The 22164-nt window shown below is 34.1% G+C and overlaps 2 protein-coding genes, 1 long non-coding RNA gene and 1 pseudogene across 7 annotated transcripts in view; 2 read left to right on the top strand and 2 right to left on the bottom strand.

Annotated features, from left to right (window-relative positions):
- Window positions 1-4502, top strand: part of LOC140989612 (uncharacterized) — a 45478-nt gene extending 40976 nt beyond the window's left edge. Inside the window, exons 1-5 of one of the 5 annotated variants that reach the window (XM_073458896.1) lie at window positions 1398-1520; window positions 1937-2129; window positions 2838-2995; window positions 3476-3552; window positions 3815-4502. In XM_073458896.1, coding sequence (XP_073314997.1) covers window positions 2081-2129; window positions 2838-2995; window positions 3476-3552; window positions 3815-4019 — 489 coding nt within the window. In that variant the 5' untranslated portion in view covers window positions 1398-1520; window positions 1937-2080 and the 3' untranslated portion in view covers window positions 4020-4502. Of the gene's footprint in view, window positions 1-1397; window positions 2130-2164; window positions 2329-2837; window positions 2996-3475; window positions 3557-3814 lie in introns of those variants that run through there. The other 4 variants (XM_073458893.1, XM_073458895.1, XM_073458894.1 and 1 more) reach the window with 4 other exon arrangements.
- Window positions 4503-11004: 6502 nt separating this feature from the next.
- LOC140989872 (cytochrome P450 CYP749A22-like) lies at window positions 11005-13425 on the top strand (annotated as a pseudogene).
- Window positions 13057-13852, bottom strand: LOC140989873 (uncharacterized). The gene is made up of 2 exons (XR_012177589.1): window positions 13694-13852; window positions 13057-13345 (listed from the first exon to the last, which is right to left on the bottom strand). It is a non-coding gene; the product is annotated as an uncharacterized lncRNA (long non-coding RNA).
- A 2899-nt stretch (window positions 13853-16751) lies between these two features.
- LOC140990176 (uncharacterized) lies at window positions 16752-19441 on the bottom strand. Its single transcript, XM_073459753.1, has 5 exons — window positions 19098-19441; window positions 18307-18529; window positions 17306-17611; window positions 16960-17176; window positions 16752-16856 (listed from the first exon to the last, which is right to left on the bottom strand). Exons 3-5 carry the CDS (start codon window positions 17308-17310, stop codon window positions 16752-16754), a joined length of 327 nt encoding a protein of 108 aa, XP_073315854.1. The 5' UTR covers window positions 17311-17611; window positions 18307-18529; window positions 19098-19441.
- Between the last annotated feature and the right edge of the window lie 2723 nt (window positions 19442-22164).

The raw sequence follows: 22164 nt of genomic DNA, 5'->3' as shown, positions 1-22164 counted from the left end.
ATGAAGTATGAATATCCGTTATGATTCAAGTTATGATATGCTATGTAAAATTTAAATTCAAATATATGTATATGTTGCTATAAGTCTCGAACGACACTCACTTGCTGAGTATTTCCAAAATACTCACCCCTTACTTCCTCCCTATCCAGATAAAAACGAAAAGCAAATGGATGAAGAGGAGCGAGAGCAATTTTGGGTATGGTAGAAGATCTCGAGTTATCTCAGAAGTTTTAAAGCTTAGTTTATGTTTATCGCTTCCGCACTATTAAAACATTTTAATCAGTTTATTTTGGGATTAAAGTTGTAAAGACGATTTTTTTGTTGATTATGAGAAATAAACTTGTTTTGGTATATACTGTACTACAACAATTGTTGTTTGACGATTATGTGATTGTTGAGCAACGCCGGTGTCGACTAACCCCGGTCTCGGGGCGTGACACACTTGGCAGAATAAAATGATGCATGTGTGCCTTCTCCCACGGCACTGAGAGAGTGAATAAGGAATTATGCAGCCATTAACGAGCCCGCATAATGTGTATGTTTAATGAGTCGAGCTTGAGTCAGACTCCTTAAATATGAAAAACGAGCTATGAAGGAACCGAGCTCGAGGTATTTGCAAATTTAGTAATTTCAAAACGAGTCGAGCTCGAACTAAAGTAAGGATAAAAGTTTGAATCGAGCTCGAGCTTTTATGTATTTTAAACGAGTCGAGATAGAGCGTGATATTGTTCGGCTCGGCTCGCTCATAGTTATTTAGGGCACAAGGAGCACTAAAACGCTAGAGTACCCTGAGTCCTGAGGCACGAGATGCATGGCGAAGCACACGCTTTATCGAACTAAAACGCATTTGACATAAATTTTAAAATTCAATATATGTGAAGGTATTTATATTATAAATCTATAATATTACATAAATTAAATATTTTTCACAACGATTGTAGACATTATAAATAAAATTCATTAATAGATAATGTAGTGTATATCATAAGAAGAAAAAAACTTTAATCATCTAAAATTTATTAGTAAGTTATCAATTCATAGTATATTTGGAATCATCAAATTATTCATCATCATCAACTATATCATCATCATCAGTATCTTCAGAAACCTCAATGATTCTTGAGTCTAAAAGAAATTAAAGTAAAAATTTGCATATATAATTACAGTATCATTTAAGGTCATGCTTGATATAGTTAAATGAAATAAAATAAACGTGAAATAAATTTAGGAATAAAATAAAAATAGACAGAGACGCGCGTGTTAAGCATGCTTATTTCAGATATTGTGCCTCAGTAATAACCCAAGCATCCTGAGTGCGCTAGACTGAGCATGTCCTCTAGCAACAACTAAACACACGTTTTTAATAGAATAAATCAAAAGTAAGTGCGAAGCGCCACACAATCTTCTTACATAAGCTTCTTCTCATCGGCGCCTCCTCTCTCATCTCTCGTTTCCTCCCTCACCAACGGCTCTTTCACCTCATGACCGGCTCGTTCTTCTGCGCTTCTGAATAATTTTAGGTGAAGTCAGTAGCTTTAATGCTTCTTTTTTTTTTAAAAGAATTTTTTTTGGTCTATCCAATTTTTTTTGAAGATCCCTCAAGTTTTCGGAATCAATTGTTAATGTGTTAGTTTTCGAGTGAAAACACGATGATTTTTCCTTCAAATTTTCAGTATTTTCGAAATCCTGATCTGGCAAAATATCGTGTCAATTCAGGATGTGAATAAGAAACCTAATTTTGTATTATTCAACCTGTTCTTTTTTTTAATATTGTAGTTATCTAGACGGCTTTGTCGAAAGGTGTGAATGATATTAATGTATGGTAGTATCTACTTCATGTTAATAATAGCAAAAGGTCTTGTTTGCTATATCTATAATTGTTATCTGTTGGTTTATTTTCTATTTTGTGTTCTATACTGGTTTGAAACTTTAGAAGATGTGTGCAGGCTCTCTCATGATGCGAATTGACGATTTTTTTTTGTTGGAATCAACAATACACCAACACGAAGTTTTATCAATACATGTCTTTTCATCTTGTTAAACAACATAATTTATTTCCTCATCATCTTTCGGCGTTGAGATGTCACCAAGTGCTACTTTTGCTAGCCCAATTACAAGTCTATCAGTTGGTATGTAGTTCTCCGCTCGTGTCATCTCAAGTTCTCCACGTTTTATGTATATTGAGTGTGTGGATGAGTTGGACTGCTATTATTATGATATTTGGAATCCCTTCGTTGCAGTTGTTCAACATAAGTTTAGAGGAACTAGTTAACTTTAACTTGAAGCATTCACAATGGTTTGAAGCTTGCCCCATATTCTTGATACAAGGTTTTGTGATACGCAAAACCTGGGTTTGTGAATTTATTAGATAACCACAAATTGTGTGATTTTTGCTGAAATTTTTTGAAGTTTCAAGTGTTGATATTTCTAAAACAATAATTGGTTTTTTGAGTAAGTTTGGACATAATAAGCGCTATTATATGGAGGGAGTAAAGAGTGCCTCAAGAATTGGTTGCCTAAAATGCTCATTTCCTTCTTTGAATGACAAAAATTTATGTTGTCTGCTTATTTACTTGTGTACAGATTAGATGTTCCCTGCCTAGTAACATTTTCTACTTTGATATCTGTTTTTTGTAACTTCACTTGCTGCTTTATTTGCATGCATTCACAAATACTGTCGAGAAGTCTACTTCATCATTTTTTTGTCTAGAAGTCTACGACAACATCATTCTGATCTGTTTTCATGCATTTAAGTGCCTGTAGACAATGTGAAATGAGCCATACTCGAGAGTGCAGATATATTTAATGGTTGATGCTTTTGTAATACATTTTCGCAGCTGGATCAGAAGATCGATGGCTAAAGCAAAAGAAGCATATTTGTTTCATTCCAGCTGAGCTTCGGCCACTTCAATTACATTTTCAGCCCTTGCGAACCAGAGAAAGTGCTAGGCCTATTTTTCGAGGAAAGTACACATCTATATATGCTGTTTCACTGGTAATTATGTTGTACTGTGCTTGAGATCGGATTTAATCTTTACAACTTGATTTTGTAATGATAACTTTAAGAGAGGGCCTTCTCTTTTTATAGAATCTCTATGTTTGGCAACAAGAGTTTCTTTTTTGAAACAATCATCGACTGTAGAAAAGATGGACTGTTGTTTTACTGAAAATCAGTGATAGGGTTTAGCCTTTTTTGGCCTTTCAGTGGTTGTCGCTATGTGGTCAGCGAGGAAAATATGTTACACGTTATAGTTCTCTATGATCAGAACTTGTATATTTATTTCCAAAAACTTCTGGCTCATGTTTGAGTCCCTATACAAAATGTGATTTTTCTTTGAGGATGTCATTAACTTATTTTCTTGCATCCTAGCACTTCCTTGTACTTTTGGGAACTTGTTCGAGGATATCAGAAACTTGGAGAATTTCTTGGAAGCGCAGTCTTTAAATACGTACTGATTCTTACCTTAAACTGTAGAATGCCACTTGTGCCGCACAACAGACACAAACAGTTACGAGGCAATCATCTACCATTACTGTTGCACCTATTCAATGTAATAATCGCCTTCTTCATTCTTGATTCTTCAATTTACGATTTGCAGTTAGTTTTTTTTTTTTTTTTTTTTTCTTTTTTTTTTTTTTTTTTTTTTTTGTCTTTCTGCTTTTTGTTCTGTTTTTTTTCTTGGTGCATTCTCGTGGAAGAACATAATTTTATTTCGATTTACCTACTTCTCATGTTAACCGTTTAAGCCTCTCTTTTGACAATATTAGACATCCGTTTCCGAGTAAATGAGACAGTATTGTAATGGATTCCAAGGAATGAGAAGTCTCGGAAACTTGATGATGGTGGAATCGGCTTTCCACCACTTGACGATGATGGCGGTGTAGGTGACCGAGGCGGCGGCGATGACGACGACGGAGGCGGTGTTAGGGGTGGCGACGACGGGCACTGGTCTGGTCGATTTTTCTTGTTCGCCTTCCTTGCTTTCTTGGGCTTCTTGAAGGACAAAGAAAGTGAATAACCTTACCGACAAGAAAGGAGAAGATGCAGGGTTTATTGATTATGATAATCACCGCATATCTTCATGTCCATTTGGTGGATTTGAGATTAACGAACCAAACGGTGGCGATATTCTTGAAAACTTTTGGAATGTTGATTTGGGCAACAGAAAAATGTTTCGAAGTCGTCTTGAATCATTATCCATTTGAGATACACAAGACTTTTTTCCAGCATAACACTTAACGACTTGTGTTTTCGACACAATTTTAGCATGCATGCTCTGGGTCTAAGGAACTAGTTTTCATTTATTCTTGCCTTGAGAAATTTATAAGTTACCAGAAGAGCATGTTATACGAGCTAGTGAAACACTTCCCCACAAACTGATGTGGAAACTAGGATGCGGTGTTATATGTTAGATTAATAGCCTTGAGAAAAATAATTAACCGGATCGTTTATGTTGAATTATGAAGAATCAATAATTGAAAACGACATAGAACTACGGAAGGATTCCAAATCTGTTAGAAGGTGATCGCAATTTGGATCAAACCGCCATTTTTGGTGTGAGAAGCTATGCGTGAGGAGAGAATAAAGGAACAATGAAAAAGTATTATTGAAGAATGAATTTCAAATACACAAGTTGACCTATATATATGTACAAGTCAAAGGCAAACTAGTTAACTAATACTACTTTCAAGTGTGTCAAAGTGAACATTTAACAGCTCCCCTCAAGCTTGGAATAGGTTGAGCATTGCAAGCTTGGAGATCAAAAAATGATGTTGGTCTGAAGCCAATGCTTTGGTAAATACATCAGTTGGTTGACTTCGTGTGGAGATATGAACAGCACGAATCACGTTGGTCTTAATCTTTTCCCGAATGAAGTGACAATCTACTTCAATGTGTTTCGATCTTTCATGAAAAATCGGGTTGGAAGCAAAATGAAGAGCAGATTGATTATCACAATGAAGAGGTGTAGCTGTGTTGACAATGATACCCAAGTCACCAAGAAGACCTCGAAGCCAAATGATTTCGCATGCTGTCATGGTCATAGAACGATACTCTGCTTCAGCTGACGGACGGGAAATGGTGTGTTGTTTTTTTGTCTTCCAGGACATAGTGGAAGAGCCAAGCTTGATGACATAACCAGTGGTGGATTTGCAGCTCATAGGACACGAAGCCCAATCAGAATCACAATATGCAGTCAATTGAGAGTCATTTGTGGAGGATAAGAAAAGACCAATCCAGGAGTTCTCTTTATATATCCAACAATGCGATAAGCAGCAAGCAAATGAGACTTATTTGGCGAGTGCATAAACTGGCTGAGAACTTGTACAGCATAGCAAATAGCAGGCCTAGTAATGGTGAGGTAAATAAGTCGACCAATCAAGTGCTGATAACTTGAGGGAATAGATAACAGTGGATCAGCTTCAGAGGAATATCCAGTAGGGTCTTTAGAATGATCAAACTCAAGTGTGGTGAGTTTCAGGTGTTGCTCCATAGGAGTGTCAAAGGGCTTGCACCCAGTCATGCCCACCTCCGACAGCAAGTCAAGAGCATATTTGCGCTGATTTAAACAAATTCCAGCCTTAGACCGAGCCACCTCAATACCCAAAAAAAACTTCAGGGGTCCAAGATCTTTAATGTCAAAGGTAGCATGAAGATAACTCTTAAGATCCTTGATGGCAGCCTCATCATTTCCAGTAATGACAATGTCATCAACGTAAACTAGAAGTATAGTGATCAACTGCCCCTGCTGCTTAACAAAGAGCGAATTATCATGCATGTGCTGAATAAAGCCACCTTGTATCAGTGCTTGAGTAAATTTTGAATTCCACTGCCTGGATGCTTGCTTTAGCCCATAAAGTGACTTACGAAGTTTGCAAACAAAGTTCTTTTGTTGTCTGTCAAATCCTTGAGGTATGGACATGTATAGTTCTTCGTCCAAATCACCTTGCAAGAATGCATTTGTCACGTACATTTGATGTAACTCCCATGTTTTTGCAGCTGCAACCGTGAGAAGGCATCTAACAGTGACGATCTTTGCCACATGTGAGAATGTATCTTCATAATCAATTCCGTACTGTTGAGTATAGCATTTGGCGACAAGCCGGGCTTTAAAGCGTTCAATGCTCCCATCGGCTTTGTATTTAATTTTATAAACCCATCTGCAACCAATCGGTTTCTTGCCAGGGGGCAAGGGAACTATTTCCCATGTATTATTGGCCTTCAAGGCTGCAATTTCCTTAGCCATGGCTTCACGCCAATTCGAGTCAGAATCGGCCTCATGGTAGGTTTGTGGTTCAGTAAAAGTGGAGACAGAGGCCAAGAAAGATTGGTAGGATGGGGATAACTTTTTGTAAGATAGATATTCAAGGATATTATGAGCTGTGGAAGAGCATGTGTTCGAGGAGATGTTGGAGCAGATATAGTCATTGGTCCAAAGAGGAGATTTTGTGATTCGAGTGAAGTATGCTTGAAGTACCTGTAATGTGAGCATTTGCACCATTATCTAAAATCTATTCATTAGATTTAGTACTTGTCATTAAACTGGTAAAATTACCTCCAGTGTTGGATGTAGGATCTGTAGGTGTAGGAAAATGATCAAGCAGGCGCAAGAGTTGGAGATATTGATCATTAGTGAACGTATGAGCCATATTAGAAATCTCCGTGGAGCCTTCGCGAGAAACGCCACAAGCCGCAGTAGTAGAAACAGAGTGGTACACAAATGGCTTGAAAGGTTCTTGTTGTGACACATGGTTAAATTTGTGGTTCCTATTTTGAGGAAACTTCTTGTATAACTTGTGACCTGGAGAATAACCAATCAAGCGAAAACATTGTTCCTTCGTGTGACCAATAACATTGCAATTCTCACATTTCATCGAATCACCCCCTTTATTCAATGAGGAGTAAAAAGCTGCCGCATGCACATTAACAATCGATGATGATAAAAGAACATTTCTATGTGATTCCTCTTGACTCAGAATGGAATAAGCTTGATTGACCGATGGTAACGGATTCATCATAAGGATTTGACTCCGAATGTGTCCATAGCTTTCATTCAAGCCCATGAGAAATTGAAGAAGGTGTTGGTGTTGATCATGCTCAACATAGGCTCTGGCAGTGTCACAGCTGCAAGACAGTAGTGTAACAAGCGAAGCATATTCATCCCATAGCTTCTTTAGATGCGAGAAATACACAGAAATGGTGGAAGAACCTTGCGAATAAAGTGCAATTTCCCGATGAAGAGTGTAGATGCGGGATCCACAAATTTTATCATATCTCTCCTTCAGATCTATCCAAACATTAGCAGCCTCTGTACAATATATGATACCACTGAAAATTTCCTTCGAAACTGAGCTCATGATCCAGGATAATACGATTGCATTGCATCGTTCCTATTGATGCAATGTAGGCTGATTTTCTGCTGGTTTTCGAGAAGATCCAGTGATGAATCCAAGCTTGTTCTTGGCACGCAGCGCAAGCAACATATCACGACTCCACACACCATAATTTTCAGTACCGATCAATGGATCAAGCACCAGAGAAACCCCAGGAGTATCCGAGGGATGCAGATAAAGAGGATCATTGAAGCTAATGTTGATAGGATTCGCCGCCATGTATGAAGACGATCAATTTGCGGAAGCGATCAAATACGCACTGATACCATGTTAGAAGGTGATCGCAATTTGGATCAAACCGCCATTGTTGGTGTGAGAAGCTATGCGTGAGGAGAGAATAAAGGAACAATGAAAAAGTATTATTGAAGAATGAATTTCAAATACACAAGTTGACCTATATATATGTACAAGTCAAAGGCAAACTAGTTAACTAATACTACTTTCAAGTGTGTCAAAGTGAACATTTAACAAAATCCATTATCTTGGAAATTCGAAATGGTAAGTATGTTCCAAAATATGGACACTCGAGCCGATAAAATCAGGATCTGTGTAGCATATGGGCCACTTTATCTAATGACGTGTTTGAATATTAATGATTCTTATTAATGGAATTACTACTTCGAATTTTAGAAGTTTTTTTTATAAATTATTTGCAAGTTGGTATCATAAACTTATGGGCTCATCATGACATGGGTTCCACATAGCAGAGGCAACATAGAGATCAACTAGTTGTCCGGATAGAGTATGTGAGAGTTTGGTCAGTAGTTAGACCTTTTCGATGAGCTTGTCTCAAAGGCTTTGCTTACAACGGTTTACTTAGCTAGCGTTAGTCCGAAAGTTTACTAATATGTATCGAAAGATAGCGACTGTAAGTTCTCACATCATTTAAAAAAACATAGAGGTCAACAAATTGTCTTGTAATTTAACTCTTTTTTAAAATAAAAAAATACATAAAAAATGTCCAATCATTTGTAATTTATTGTGCCAATGGCTATTTATGTGGTGCAGTGTGCTATACAATCGTGTGTTAATATCAAATTTTGGTTTTACTTAATTGATTGAACACATAATCGATTAAAGCGTTTGTGAGAAGGCCTAGATTGAATTATGAGCTGATCCATCCATCATGAAGTCCAGCTCATAATCTTTTTCGGCTAATTTGTTCCAATCGCTTAAACGAAAGTCAGAGCCCAAATATTAGGTATAACAAAGAATCTCACGGATCTTTATTCATCAGACGAGTCAATATTGTTCATATTTATAATAAAAAATAATATTTTTAATATGAGTAATCTAAATAAAAAATTTGTCTCATAAAAATGACTCATGAGATCGTGTCGCAAGGATTTTGTGATCCAAGATTTATCATTAACATACTTAATTAATGTGTAATTATAATTTATAGGATACAGATAATAAAGGCATAGGTGATGCTGCCCATCATATTGGAGGGGTCCTCGGATTCATTATAGCCATCACGGAATACGGATAGTTGACTATGAATAGAAATTTCGATCCAAAGGGTAATATAGACAAATTGTTAATGAGTGATTTTCATTTTTATTTTTCTTTCAAATTTCGATTTCTATCTCAATATTAAGAATTTATTTGGCTAAGCTTATTAAAAATAGTTTGTAAGCTCTAGAAATAAATTGTTAAAGTGTTTATTTTAAGTAATTTAAAGATGTTGATATGTTTGATATTATAAGATATTTTTATCGTCAAAATCATCAAATATGGATACCAAATCTCCTTCAGGTTCCAAGATTTTTTAAATTATTATAATTTTTTTTTATCCTTATCTGTATCTTTGGACATAAAAGAATATGTATCTAATTTCCACAAAATTGAAAAGTAGTTAAATATATTTTTTCTATCACTATCTATTTTTCAATATATAAAATTATTGGAAATATTATTTTTTGTTTTAATAATCATTCAAAATTAGAAAAATAATTAACTCAATTAAAAATATATGACTTACGTGCGTCAAATGTCAATTTATAAAAATTTTCTTGATATACATTATTTATGGATCCCAACAACACAAACAAATATACACACATAATTTTCAAATTATATTCAACACTCGTTTTCCCGTCGCTGTCAGATTCCCACAAATGTTGAAAATTCTATAATCAAACTTTTGACTAACTATCGACACCTAATACATTATATGGAAATGAACCCAATCGAGTAAGAATATTAGTAAAAATATAAAGCTCGAACTATTCCAACTAATACCCAGATAGTAAGAGTCCGTTTGATACTTGTGATGTGTGATGTGATAAGTAAATGATTAGTAATTAGAGTGATTAAAAAATGAAACATATGAATTAATAATATGGTGAGATAAATAACATGATGTTTGGTATAATTTAAAAATGATGGATTGATTTTGTAAATTTTATTGTAATGACCAAAATACCCCAAGTGCTAATTAAACATATATTCTTAAAATAATTAGATAGATAATTAAATATTTATAATTATAATTTACATTTATTAAAATTAATTTAAATATATTTATTAGAAATAAATTTGTGAATATACATTTACTTTAATAATTAAAATAGCAATAATATTTTGAATATTAATGTTAAATAAAGTTTAATAATAATTACGATATTATTGTTTTTTTTAAATAATTATAAATATTTTTCAAATAATTTGAAAAATAATTAAATATTTATAATTATAATTTACATTTATTAAAATTAATTTAAATCATTAAACAAAATAAATTAGAATTTAATAAATATTTATTTTCATAAAAGAATTAATTAATAAGATTACAAATTTATAAAAATTTAATTTAAGATAGATTTGCATTACAATTTATTTTCTTTAAAATGATTGAAAATAATAAAAATATATGAAATTAATTTATAAAAAAAATAATAAAAATTTAAATATTATATTAATTATTAAATTTTCACTAATTTTAATTTTCATATTATATTGAAGAAAACAATTCAAGGATATTATGGTGAATATACAATCTTATCATGATTACTATTCAAAAATTATACATTATCACACCTTTTGAGGAGGGATATTTAATCATATAAATAACATGAATAGTGTGAGCTTTTAATCATAATCAAGGGCTTGAAGACTAATAAAAAACGAACCAAACGCGAGATAAGGAAATGATTATTAAATAATCATTCTCTTATCATGGCTACCAAACATAGCCTAAGGTTTTACAATGAAGATTCAAAAGTTCTAAAAGTCCGAAATGCTCGGAATTTATATATATTTAATATATAATTATTTTATAATAATAAAATATTAAGATTCGCGAGCTGTTCGAGAACTATCGAATAAAATAATTTTGGCTCGAGTTCGGCTCAAGTTCGATAAGTTTAAATGCAAATCAATTATTTATCGAGTCAGATCGAAAAACTCGAGAACCTCGATTCATTTACTGCAGGGTTCGATAAGTTTAAATGCAAATCAATTATTTATCGAGTCAGATCGAAAAACTCGATTCATTTACCGCACCCTGCATTTTGAATATGATGAAACTTTAAATGTCATCATTAATAGCCTTATCATGATGAATTATTATATTATAAACAAAAAATAGGAAAAGTCAAGGTCATAATGTATGTATATTTCCCTTCTTCAAGAACAGCAGCAAGTGACTTCCATTCTTTCAAACAATTGTCCCAGAATGAAGTCATGGCTACCCTTTTGTCTATCCTTCTATCCACCCTTTTACTAGCAATCCCTTTAGTTATCCTATACAAGTTGTGGTGGATTCCAATTCGTATTCAACGTGAACTTCAATCCCAGGGAATCAAAGGTCCCTCGTACAAGTTCTTCCATGGAAACACGAAAGAAATCATACAAATGAAAAAGCAAGCAAGTAGCACAACCATGGATTTGTCGCACGACATATTTCCAAGGTTGCAGCCTCACTTGTATTCCTGGGCCAAGATTTATGGTAAGAATGCATACTGCAATTCGTTTCGAGTATCTCCCAATAATTCATCTGGGTTCAGTGCGTACTTCGATATTCCATAATTTTATTGAATCAGGTGAAGTTTTCCTTTACTGGATCGGAGCTAAACCTTTTGTCGTGGTTACGGAACCACAAATGATCAAAGAAATACTTAGTAACAAAGAAGGCAAGTATTCGAAATCTAAAAGTATAGTGTACATGAAGAAACTAGTGGGAGATGGGATTGTGGCGGCAGAAGGTGAAAAATGGTCAAAGCTTAGGAGATTGGCTAATCACGCTTTTCATGGAGAGTGCTTAAAGGTAAATATCTCTCGTTAAATTGGTTGATCCAATTACTGTTCAAGAAATAATTTTTTCATATGCTACTGTACCGTGATAAAAATCACGAGACTCGTAATATTTGTGGTGCTCGAAATCATAAAAATGGATTCTGGGATCGCCGCGGTTTAGGATATGGTTCCGGAGATGATCTCAAGTGCCAGAACAATGGTGGATAGGTGGAGAAATTATGAAGGAAAAGAGATTGAAGTGTGCGAGCAATTCAGGCTTCTTACCTCGGAAGTCATCTCCAGGACGGCTTTCGGAAGCAGTTACTTGGAAGGGATAATGATATTCGAAACGCTCACAAAGTTGTATGCCTTGATCTCCAGAAACGCGTATAAGATAAGATTTTACGGCTCTATGTATGTGGTTATTATTAATTTATAAATGGATGTTTACAATATGAGACCCTCTGTTCAAGATTTCTCAATGCTTGGAGATTATTTCTGCAGAAAGCTTAATCAGACTGAAGATGACATTGAAGCTGACCGAATCGAGAAACAGCTCCGTGATTCTATCATGGAAATTGTAAAGAAACGAAAAGCAGAAGCTAGTGAAGGGAAAGTTAATGATTTTGGAAATGATTTTTTGGGATCTCTCCTGAAAGTTCACCATGACATGGATCTGAAAAATCGAGTATCCGTCGATGAAATCATCCATGAATGCAAGATCTTCTATTTTGCTGGACAAGAAACTACTTACAGCTTACTATGTTGGAGCATTCTCCTGCTTGGGATTCACACGGATTGGCAAGAAAAAGCAAGAAAAGAAGTGATTGAAATGTTTGGCCAAGAAAATCCCAACTCAGAAGGCATCGCAAGATTGAAGACTGTAAGTAATGTTTAGTAGAGATTCAAATTTTTAGATCTTATGTAGGGCTATAATCTAGCTGAACCTAGTCAAATTGAGCTTGAATACGAATTTAATTCATATTTGAGATCAAGGCACTTCAAAAATCCAATCAAAATTTGAAATCAGATCTCTTTTATGTATGAACTTGATATCAACTGAAAATTTTAAATCACAAATCTGAATTTACTAAATAACGGATTCCATTGTTATTCGCTATGCATAAAAAACATGATTGCTTTCTTGAAATGTAGGTAACCATGATCATCTATGAAACTTTGAGGCTATACAGTCCTGTGGCTACTATTACAAGAAGAATAGAGAGAAAAACTAAACTGGGGAAATATCAGTTACCAGCAAACGTCAATATGTTGATTCCTCCTCAAGCATTGCATCGAAATCCTGAAACATGGGGACAGGATGCCCACTTGTTTAAACCAGAGAGATTTTCCGAAGGATTGGCGAAACCAACAAATGGCAATTCCGTGGCATTCCTGCCTTTTGGTTTTGGACCTCGAATGTGCGTTGGCATGAACTTTGCATTTAACGAAGCTAAGATAGCAACTATCAATGATCCTTCAACGGTACAAGTTCACCATATCACCAAACTACATTCACTCGCCAAATCTAGTTCTCATTATGCAGCCTCAACATGGAGTCAAAATCTTGCTTCAGCCGCTGTAAGAATAAGCCTGCATCATCAGTTGTCATTAACATTGAAACAAGAATGCTATTGCAATTATCTGGAGTCATACCAATAGAAAGATCCACATCGCTTAGTCTTTCAGAGTGATTATCATGATGGGTGGTTCCCTGAAATAGCCCGAGACAAGCAGTTTCAGGAGTCAAAACTAGTATTAAAAAAATATAAATAAAAAATCAAATTTTTTTCATTTGATTGTTGGATCCATCCCCGATCACAAAAAATTACAAATTCTAGGAAACCGAAAGACATGAAGCAAATTGTTGTCCAATATATGTTGCAACGAATTCACATCCCCCAGCATATACCGTGAATGAAAGGTAAAAATCCCAGTAACACTTGCAGCAAACATAGGCATGAAGAATGAAACTTCAAAAAAATGTGTAGCCTCTGTAGAGGATATTGGAAATTCTTAATATTCATTTGCATGCAGATTCAGATAAAGGATTGACAACAACCTGGATTTAGTTCCATAACGATGAATAGTAAATTCTGCAGCTCTTTTCTCGTGTCCTGATATTTGATTCAAGACTCCCATAACTTTCAGTAGAAAAGTGTACTCGAAAGCTGTCTCCAAACAATGAGCAATATGGCCACCGTCACGAAAATGTCCCCCATTCATATCAAAATTGATCTTTTATAAACTATATCTATGATTATTAATTTCTTNATGAGTTATTTGATAAAATTAATAAAAAATTTACATTCTATTTTTGAAGTGTGTATAGAACGTTAATTTTGTCATTACACAATTGAAAAACAATGCCCTTTATCCACACTTTTATAGGTATATGGAATATAGTTGTTATATGTAGATAATTTTTTTCATATTTTTTTGAAATCGTACTATTTTTTAAAATCAAAATTAAACTCTTTACTTTCAATTTTTTGTTAAAAAAATCATAAAATATGTTAGTTATTCTACTATTGCACATAAAGTTATAAATTTTCGTATATATTATAATTTATTACTTAATTAGAAATTGCACTAAAAATATAATTATAAAATTACAATAAAATCATTGGAAAAAAATGTAGAGAGAAAATTAAAAGGATAAAACATTTAAAGGTAGTATAAAGATGAGTTATTTGATAAAATTAATATAGGAGTTACATTCTATTCTTGAAGTGTCTATTTACTTTTAATTCTTTGTTTAAAAACCCATAAAATATGTTAGTATTAAACTTCACATTATCATATTATTTTATATTTATTATGTTATTCTACTATTGAACATATTAGTTACATTTTTTTATATATCTTCTTGTAATACTATAAATTATTTATTACTAAATTAAAAATTACACAAAAAATATAATTACAAAATTATAATAAAATCATTAAAAAATGTAGATAGAAAATTAAAATAATAAAACATTTAAATGTAGTATATAGATCAATTATTTTATAAAATTAATGTAGGAGTTACATTTTATTATTGAAATGATATAAATTACTACAATCAATGTATGTTGTAATGATAATTTATTAGCATTTGTTACAATATGACATATATATCCTTATATGATTTTTTGGATTCATATTAATAAAGAAGACATTTGTGTCTTTTCACAATTGGAAAACAAATGAGTGATCCACACTTTTATAGGTATATAGATATATAGATATAGATATAGATATATAGATTAAGAGAAGGGCTATCTGAACAAACAAACAAGCGGACACGTAGCTATATATTTGTTGAAATGATAATCTAAAAAAGTTTGATTGCCGGGAATTGTTGAATGAGGACAAAGACGAGCATTGAAGGACAGCAAACACCTTGAGGAATATTATTGTAGGGAGAGTACTTAAGAATATAGTCAAAGCAAGACTTCGTTTGAGGATTTCCGAAATCTTACTAATCCAAAGTAGTAAAAGGTAGATTGGTGTGAGGGACTCGGACGCTAATCAATTCTTAATCATCATTAGAATCAATTTACTAATCTAGTAATTAGGGTCATAAATTTTTTTATTTTTTTTAATTGCGGAACGTAATGGAATCAAACTCCTATAAATATCAGTATGAGAGTATAAATCTGATACAACATACAAACATCTCAAACTAAGGTTCAACTACTAATGTCAAGTGTCAAAACCCTATATACATCAAAGTCCGAATTCTCCACTCTAATCATGATCTCTCCTCATTTCCTGGACCCTGATCATGTCCCACCTGTTGTCATGTACACATACAAACAAGACAACAGCCGGATAACTCCGGTGAGAATATAATCCCAGTATAAATCAACGGACATGCGATAATATAATCAATATAAAAGCATGCAGTAAATATCAGAATTAAATGTCAAATCTGAAACATGAATCCATATAAAACTGTAAATAAACCCGTGACTCCACGTCTCAGACTAGACTCAATCCTAGTCTAGGGATCCCGGTTTCCAGATGATGGCATTCCATATCGAATATCCGTGATAGAAGAAACTCCAATTCTAATCAACATCGATATAACCAAACATCCAGTGTCTTGACCTATCCGTCACAGACCTTAGCACTTTCGCTAATACACTATCCTGTAACAGAGTGCAATGTGCCAATGACGATTCCATCACTATCCGGCACTTCTGTCACAAGATTACTCGTCTAATACTCGCCTATAACATTCTTCCTATAAATCAATAGAAACAAGCATATCAATTCAAATCGAGGCATCTAATAACAATCAGTATGTGATTTAGGGAAACTCAAGTATGTCCTACCCAAGTCGATCTCCCAATACCACATTGACTTATACCTTTCGTTTGTAGTCTCGGTCTGTAGAAACGGAAGTTCTGAACTCAAGATTGTCTCTGTAAATCTGAAAGGACATATCGAAAATAATAATAATATCAACCTTCCATTCTCAATTCAATACTGAATCTGATTAATCTGAATTTAATTCAAATCATCGGCATAACGGCACAATCTCAATATCCCCGTAAATACCATATCAACAAATATCAATTACCAATCATAACCCATATCCGATACAATCTGTAATCAATCAATAATCCAAATCTGTCCGATTTCAATCGATATAATCAGAAAATCATAACAATTGCATAATCAACTTGTTCTTCGATCTGACTTCGATTATGCAATGTTTAGTATTCCCAGAACACATAAGAATGATCAAATAATAATTTCTCCAATATCATAATTTCAAATGATAACAGAACTGAATAAAACTTACGTCCAGTTGTAGCTGTTGAAAAGAGGATCACATCACTGTGCTCGGATTCAAAATTGGATCACCGGTACTTGCAAAATTAAATTTCTAGTATCAAATGAAGCTTGAGGAATTCTTTCTCGGGAACTCTCGGTTTTTTGCTGAAGATTTGAAAGAAATGAAGAATTTTAACGTTTTATATGCATGATGTGACAAGTGTCGCACTCAACTTTCCATAATTGCACTTTAGTCCATCAACTTTTCACTATTTGTAAATCGGCCCCCGCTCAATCTTTTAATTCAATTTCAATCCTAATTAATTACATAAACTTTGGAATCTAATTCATCATTCCAAAAATTCATAAATTAAATAACCTCGGATTAAAATGATATAATCTCGGGCCTTACAATTGGAATCCAGTAGAGTGTTACGTACATCGAGAAAGAGAACCTACCATGGAAAATGCAAAAGCATTTAAAATTTTGAGATCCAAGATAATGGAACAGTAAATTCAAATTACATTCAAAGGTAAAAAATTTGCATCTCTGCTTACCTTCGAAATGGCAGCACGAAACAATTCGGGATGCATATTTACAGCTGCTCCCACAAGAAGACATCCAGCACTGATACCCATTGCACCAAGCTGATTTCTATGGACTAAACCCTCGTCGATCATATATTTGCCACATGCGACAAAATCATAGATGGAGTTCAACTTGTTCAATACACGGCCAGATTGATGCCAAGAAGGATCTGCACCAGCAACACCCCTGCGCCAAGGAAAATGCCAAATGCGAAAAAATTAATGTTCGGTATTCTACCAACTGCATTTGATAATCTTCAAACTCAGTGGAACGAACTACTTAACAATAATTCAAGCCGGATGAATAGATAAATACCACATCCGCGAATGCAAACATCCAACCGTGATCAAGTAAGCTTAAACGGTCTGGACACCAGCTTTTATCCAGACCCTCACCATATGTTCCATAACCATGTCCAGGAGACCGCCCTTTCCGAAATGCAGTGCGTGAAAACAGGATGGTTAACGGGACTTTGACACCATCATGAGAAACAACCTCTTTCTCTTCACAAGTGTATTTCTGAGAGAAACCTTTCCATCTGTGAAATCCATTATTTTTAGCACCTTTTTCTTTCTTGTACGAGGGCGCTACATTCATCAAAACATTTGTCTCATCTTCCTGCTGAACACTGACAAAAGTTTTGCTCACCATGTCATAGTCAACAATAAGATCAGGCATCTGGCATATCAGTGAAGAGCAAAGCCAGGTAAGTAGAACTTTTTAAACAAGAACTTTAAAACCAGGGCGTTCAAGGGACATACAACTAAGTGTCGTTCAGCCAATAAGTATTTTTTTTCGAGCTTTGCCAATACGTATTTCATAGATTAAAGAAGGGTTTTGGCTTCAATATATAATGTTTATTGGTTCATATGAGGAACCCTTATCAAGAACTCAGTGTTGTGGATCGGGTAAATAGCTTTCCAGCCAAAAACAGTTTATTTCCTCCAACATATTAAGAAAAGAAAAGGTATTTATATAAATTAAAACATTGCCGTCTCACTACACCAATTAAACAACCAGTGATAATCCCGAAAACCAGAAATTAACATACAAATTAAACCACCAGTGATAATAGTGATTTGATATCGATAAGTTCCTTCCTCAGATGAAGTCCTTGAATTAGAATTCATGTTATAAACTTGCCATTTTTGGCGTTTGTAATATTCACACAACCGGGAATCATTTTCTGTATATATTATGTTCTCATCCACAAAGTCCGATCCCAGTTTGGTGCACATAACCCTGAAAATTATATGTCAGGAAAAGTAAAATACGGGATACACAAATGAGCTTCACATAAAACTTGTACAATTTACCTGTAAGGTCTTTGGTTCTGGTCATGTAGTGTATAGAACAATGTACAGCCATCCTGGCCCCAAGCCAAACTCATAACACCCTCAACACTGAAATGTGGGAGGATAGCATTAGTTCTGAGATCTTTAATTTGAAGTTGAAATTGTTCTTCCCTTGTTGTATCAAGTGTGTAAGCAAGAAAACTGTGACATCGAGATACTCTGCAAGTACCCACATGGACACAACCTATAAAATAGATAATAAAAACATTAACGCATGTGCATGCATAACTGAATATATTTGCACACATTTTAACCAAAACTCGTGTTCTACATAGGATGAGTACATAATATATATTAAAGACAACAGATTACACCTGATGCATCAAGCATAATACATTTCCTTCCTCGTTTAGTCATTTGCAGGTCTCAAACCATTTAAGCACTACGGATGGGAAAGATTTTACTTTTAACTCGTACATTTAGAGATTGTATCAGAAGACATGAACTGCTATAGCCTATAAACAAATATAAGTATAAGACACTGTCTAAATTAACCAGACAATGTCATAGGGTAAATTGAAAATGACTAGTTTTAGATAAACTAAGTAAAATATATTGTATTTAATTTAAAGAAATATGGCCAAGCACATAAGATTCCTACTTCATACTCATTCCACGAACAATTTTAATGTAGAATGCATTCTCAAATTAACAATTTAGCAAAAAGAGCTAATAATTCCACCCCATATGGGTACTGTTATTCCTCAGAAAAATGAAATGTTTAGGATAAAAGAAAATGAGCGGAGAATTACTAGCAAAAGGAACTTGCCATGCTTTCTGCGATCTCATTCCAATCAAGCAAAACTTGCTCCCTCCCAAATCCTCCTTCAGAAGAACTGATTAAATTATTCAACAAACCTTTCTTTTCACCAGCTAAAATCCTACAGTTCCCCTCGGGAATGCACCGGTAGTACATCCTATTCTAGAAAACAAAACAGAAAACTAATTTAAAGAATCTCAAGAAGCATAAAATCACTCTCAAATGGGAGTGAAAGTAAAACTCAACTATACAGCAGATAAAACACACATACTCCACCACACAAACACGAACACAAACATTTTGCGATTTCCAGCATGACAATGCATTGAAAAAACAGACCATCACTACAAGAAAAAAGGCCTACGACAACGGTTTTTCCCCGATGTCCTAGGCCTTTTAAAACCGTTGTTAGAAGCCCTGTGGTTAAAGGTGTGCTCAAAGACAACGGTGAAAAACCGTTGTCGTAGACGTCTAAAGACGACGGTGAAAAACCGTTGTCGTAGATATATAAAACCGTTGTTAAAGGTTCGCAAATTAATTCGCGACGGACATCATCCTTAACCGTCGCGAATTTTCGCGACGGTTGTAAATTAAACTGTCGCTAAATAGCGACGGTTTAATAAACCGTCGCTACATTTAGCGACAGTGTTTTATAAACTTCGTCGCTAATTTTAGCGACGGTTTTGTATGCTTTCCGTCGCTAATTTATTCTGTAAAATAAAAAAAATTCACTTTTAATATTTTAATAAATAAAAAAAAACTCACAATCTAATATGCAAACTATATTTTTTATTTATCGTCGAAAATACTATCTTTTTTATTTTAAAAATTTATTAAATTTTAAAGAGGAAATCGAAACTAAAATTGTGTAAGGGAGAAAAATTTCAAGTGTTGTGAAGTGGAATGGTAGAAAATGGACAGAGAGTGGGGATATTTATAGACAGTTTGCGACAGTTTTGACTTTAACCGTCGCAATTCGCGACGGTTAATTTTCTAACTGTCGCCGATTTAAAATTAGCGACGCTTTTACATACACTGTCGCAATATTTAGCGACGGATATTAAAAACTGTCGCTAAATATAGCGACGGTTAGTTATAAACTGTCGCTGATTTTAGATCAGCGACGGTATTACCAAAATTGTCGCTATATTTAGCGACGGTTAAAAAACACCGTCGCTAAATTTAGCGACAGTTATTTTAAAACCGTCCCTATATTAACATCGGCGACGGTTTTACTTACAACCGTCGCTAAATTTTGCGACGGTTCTACTTTAACCGTCGCAAGATTTAAATTAGTGACGGTATAGTACAACCGTCGCTAATTTTAGCGACAGATTTAACTTAAACAGTCGCAAAATGTAATATTGACAACAAATTTATAGAAAAACCAGTTGAAAGACAACGATTTTTTACAAACCGTTGTCGTAGCTTGAAGAAAAACGCTAATAGACAATAGTTTAAAAACCGTTGTCGTAGCCCAAAAAAAACGCTCATAGACAACGGTTTTTAAAAACCATTGTCGTAGCAAAAAAAAAACGCTCATAGACAACGGTTTTTAAAAATCGTTGTCGTAGATATATCAAAGACAACGGTTTTAAAGAAACTGTTGTCTTTGAGCGGATTTTTTTCGGCTACGACAACGGTTTTTGTTAAAATCGTTGTTAAAAGTAAAAAGACAACGGTTTTAATAAAAACCGTTGTCTTTGTTACGTTGTTAAAAATGAATTTTCTTGTAGTGCATGGTCCCCAACGTTCAGGAGGGATGGAAATCTTGGAGGGAAGTCCGGAAACCATCTCAGAATAAAGACTCCTCTGCAATTCTTCGGTGTCTCGCATGAATGCCTAGGCGTATGAGTTTTCTCGGTGGAGGTAGGTGATGAAATCTGGATCAATTGTGTGAGATATCCAATGAAATGGATCTTTGAAACGTGACCCCGTGGACGATGGACTCGAAAGGCACCTTCTTCACCTCCGGCGGGAGGTGAGGCTTCGGTGCAAAGCCAAAGTTCTTGTTTTTGCAGTAGGAGGAGAAAAATGCAGCGTTAATTCGTTGCTTATTAGGAAATTCAACGGCAGAAGGGTCTTCTTAGTTGAGGCACGGTTACGTATTCTGTTAGTTTTGGATGGAAACATATCTCATTATCTTGTGAGACGGTTTCACGAATCTTTATTGTGAGATGGGTCAACTCTATCGATATTCACAATAATAAGTAATACTCTTAGCATAAAAAGTAATATTTTTTAATGGATGACTCAAGTCTCAAATAAGAGATCCGTCTCAAAAAATACGACCCGAGACCGTCTCACACAAGTTTTTGTCATCATAAAAATGCTAAATATTCATATGAAAATGGTCCATTTCGATATAACATAGATTAATTCGTTTACGAGCTAATTATGAGATATTCGACAATTACTTTTATTAAAACATATAAATTGACTCAAACATTTTAAGACCACCAAAATTCGTAAGTGTAAAACATTTCACTCATTAAAATTAGATAAAAATATTCGTAAGAATTTATTTCGCTCGATCGAGCAACGAGGGACGGAGTTTTCTTATAATTTTGCTTGAGTTAACAATTACATCTATTAATTATTTGATAAATATTTCATGAAAAATTGTTTGAGCATAAAAAAATTATGACTTATTATCCTATGTTAGTTTCTTTTATGCACCAATTTTGATAATAGTTTGTGTTAGTATAACAACAGCTGGACTTATAATATTTAAATAATTAGATAGAATATTTTTGTTATTTCATATGATTAATTTATGCACATTTTGAATATTATATGTTAGTTAATATTTATTATTTTAGTTTACGTTATAAATATAATAAAATAAATTCCCACATTTTATTGTTTATAAAGGGCCCATTTTTAGAACACAAAAACTCCGGTGAGACGGTCTCACGGGTTAATTTTGTGAAACGGATACTCTATATGGATCACACACACGAAAAAATATTATTTTTTATGTCAAATATATTAATTTTTATTTAAAATATGAACACGATTGATCCTTCTCACGAATAAAGATCCGTGACAACGTCTTA

This window comes from Primulina huaijiensis, chromosome 12 (genome assembly GCF_012295235.1).
Source record: "Primulina huaijiensis isolate GDHJ02 chromosome 12, ASM1229523v2, whole genome shotgun sequence".
NCBI classification, from domain to species: domain Eukaryota; kingdom Viridiplantae; phylum Streptophyta; class Magnoliopsida; order Lamiales; family Gesneriaceae; genus Primulina; species Primulina huaijiensis.
Note: the sequence above shows the minus strand (reverse complement) of the source record. Positions and strands in the feature narration are given on the sequence as shown.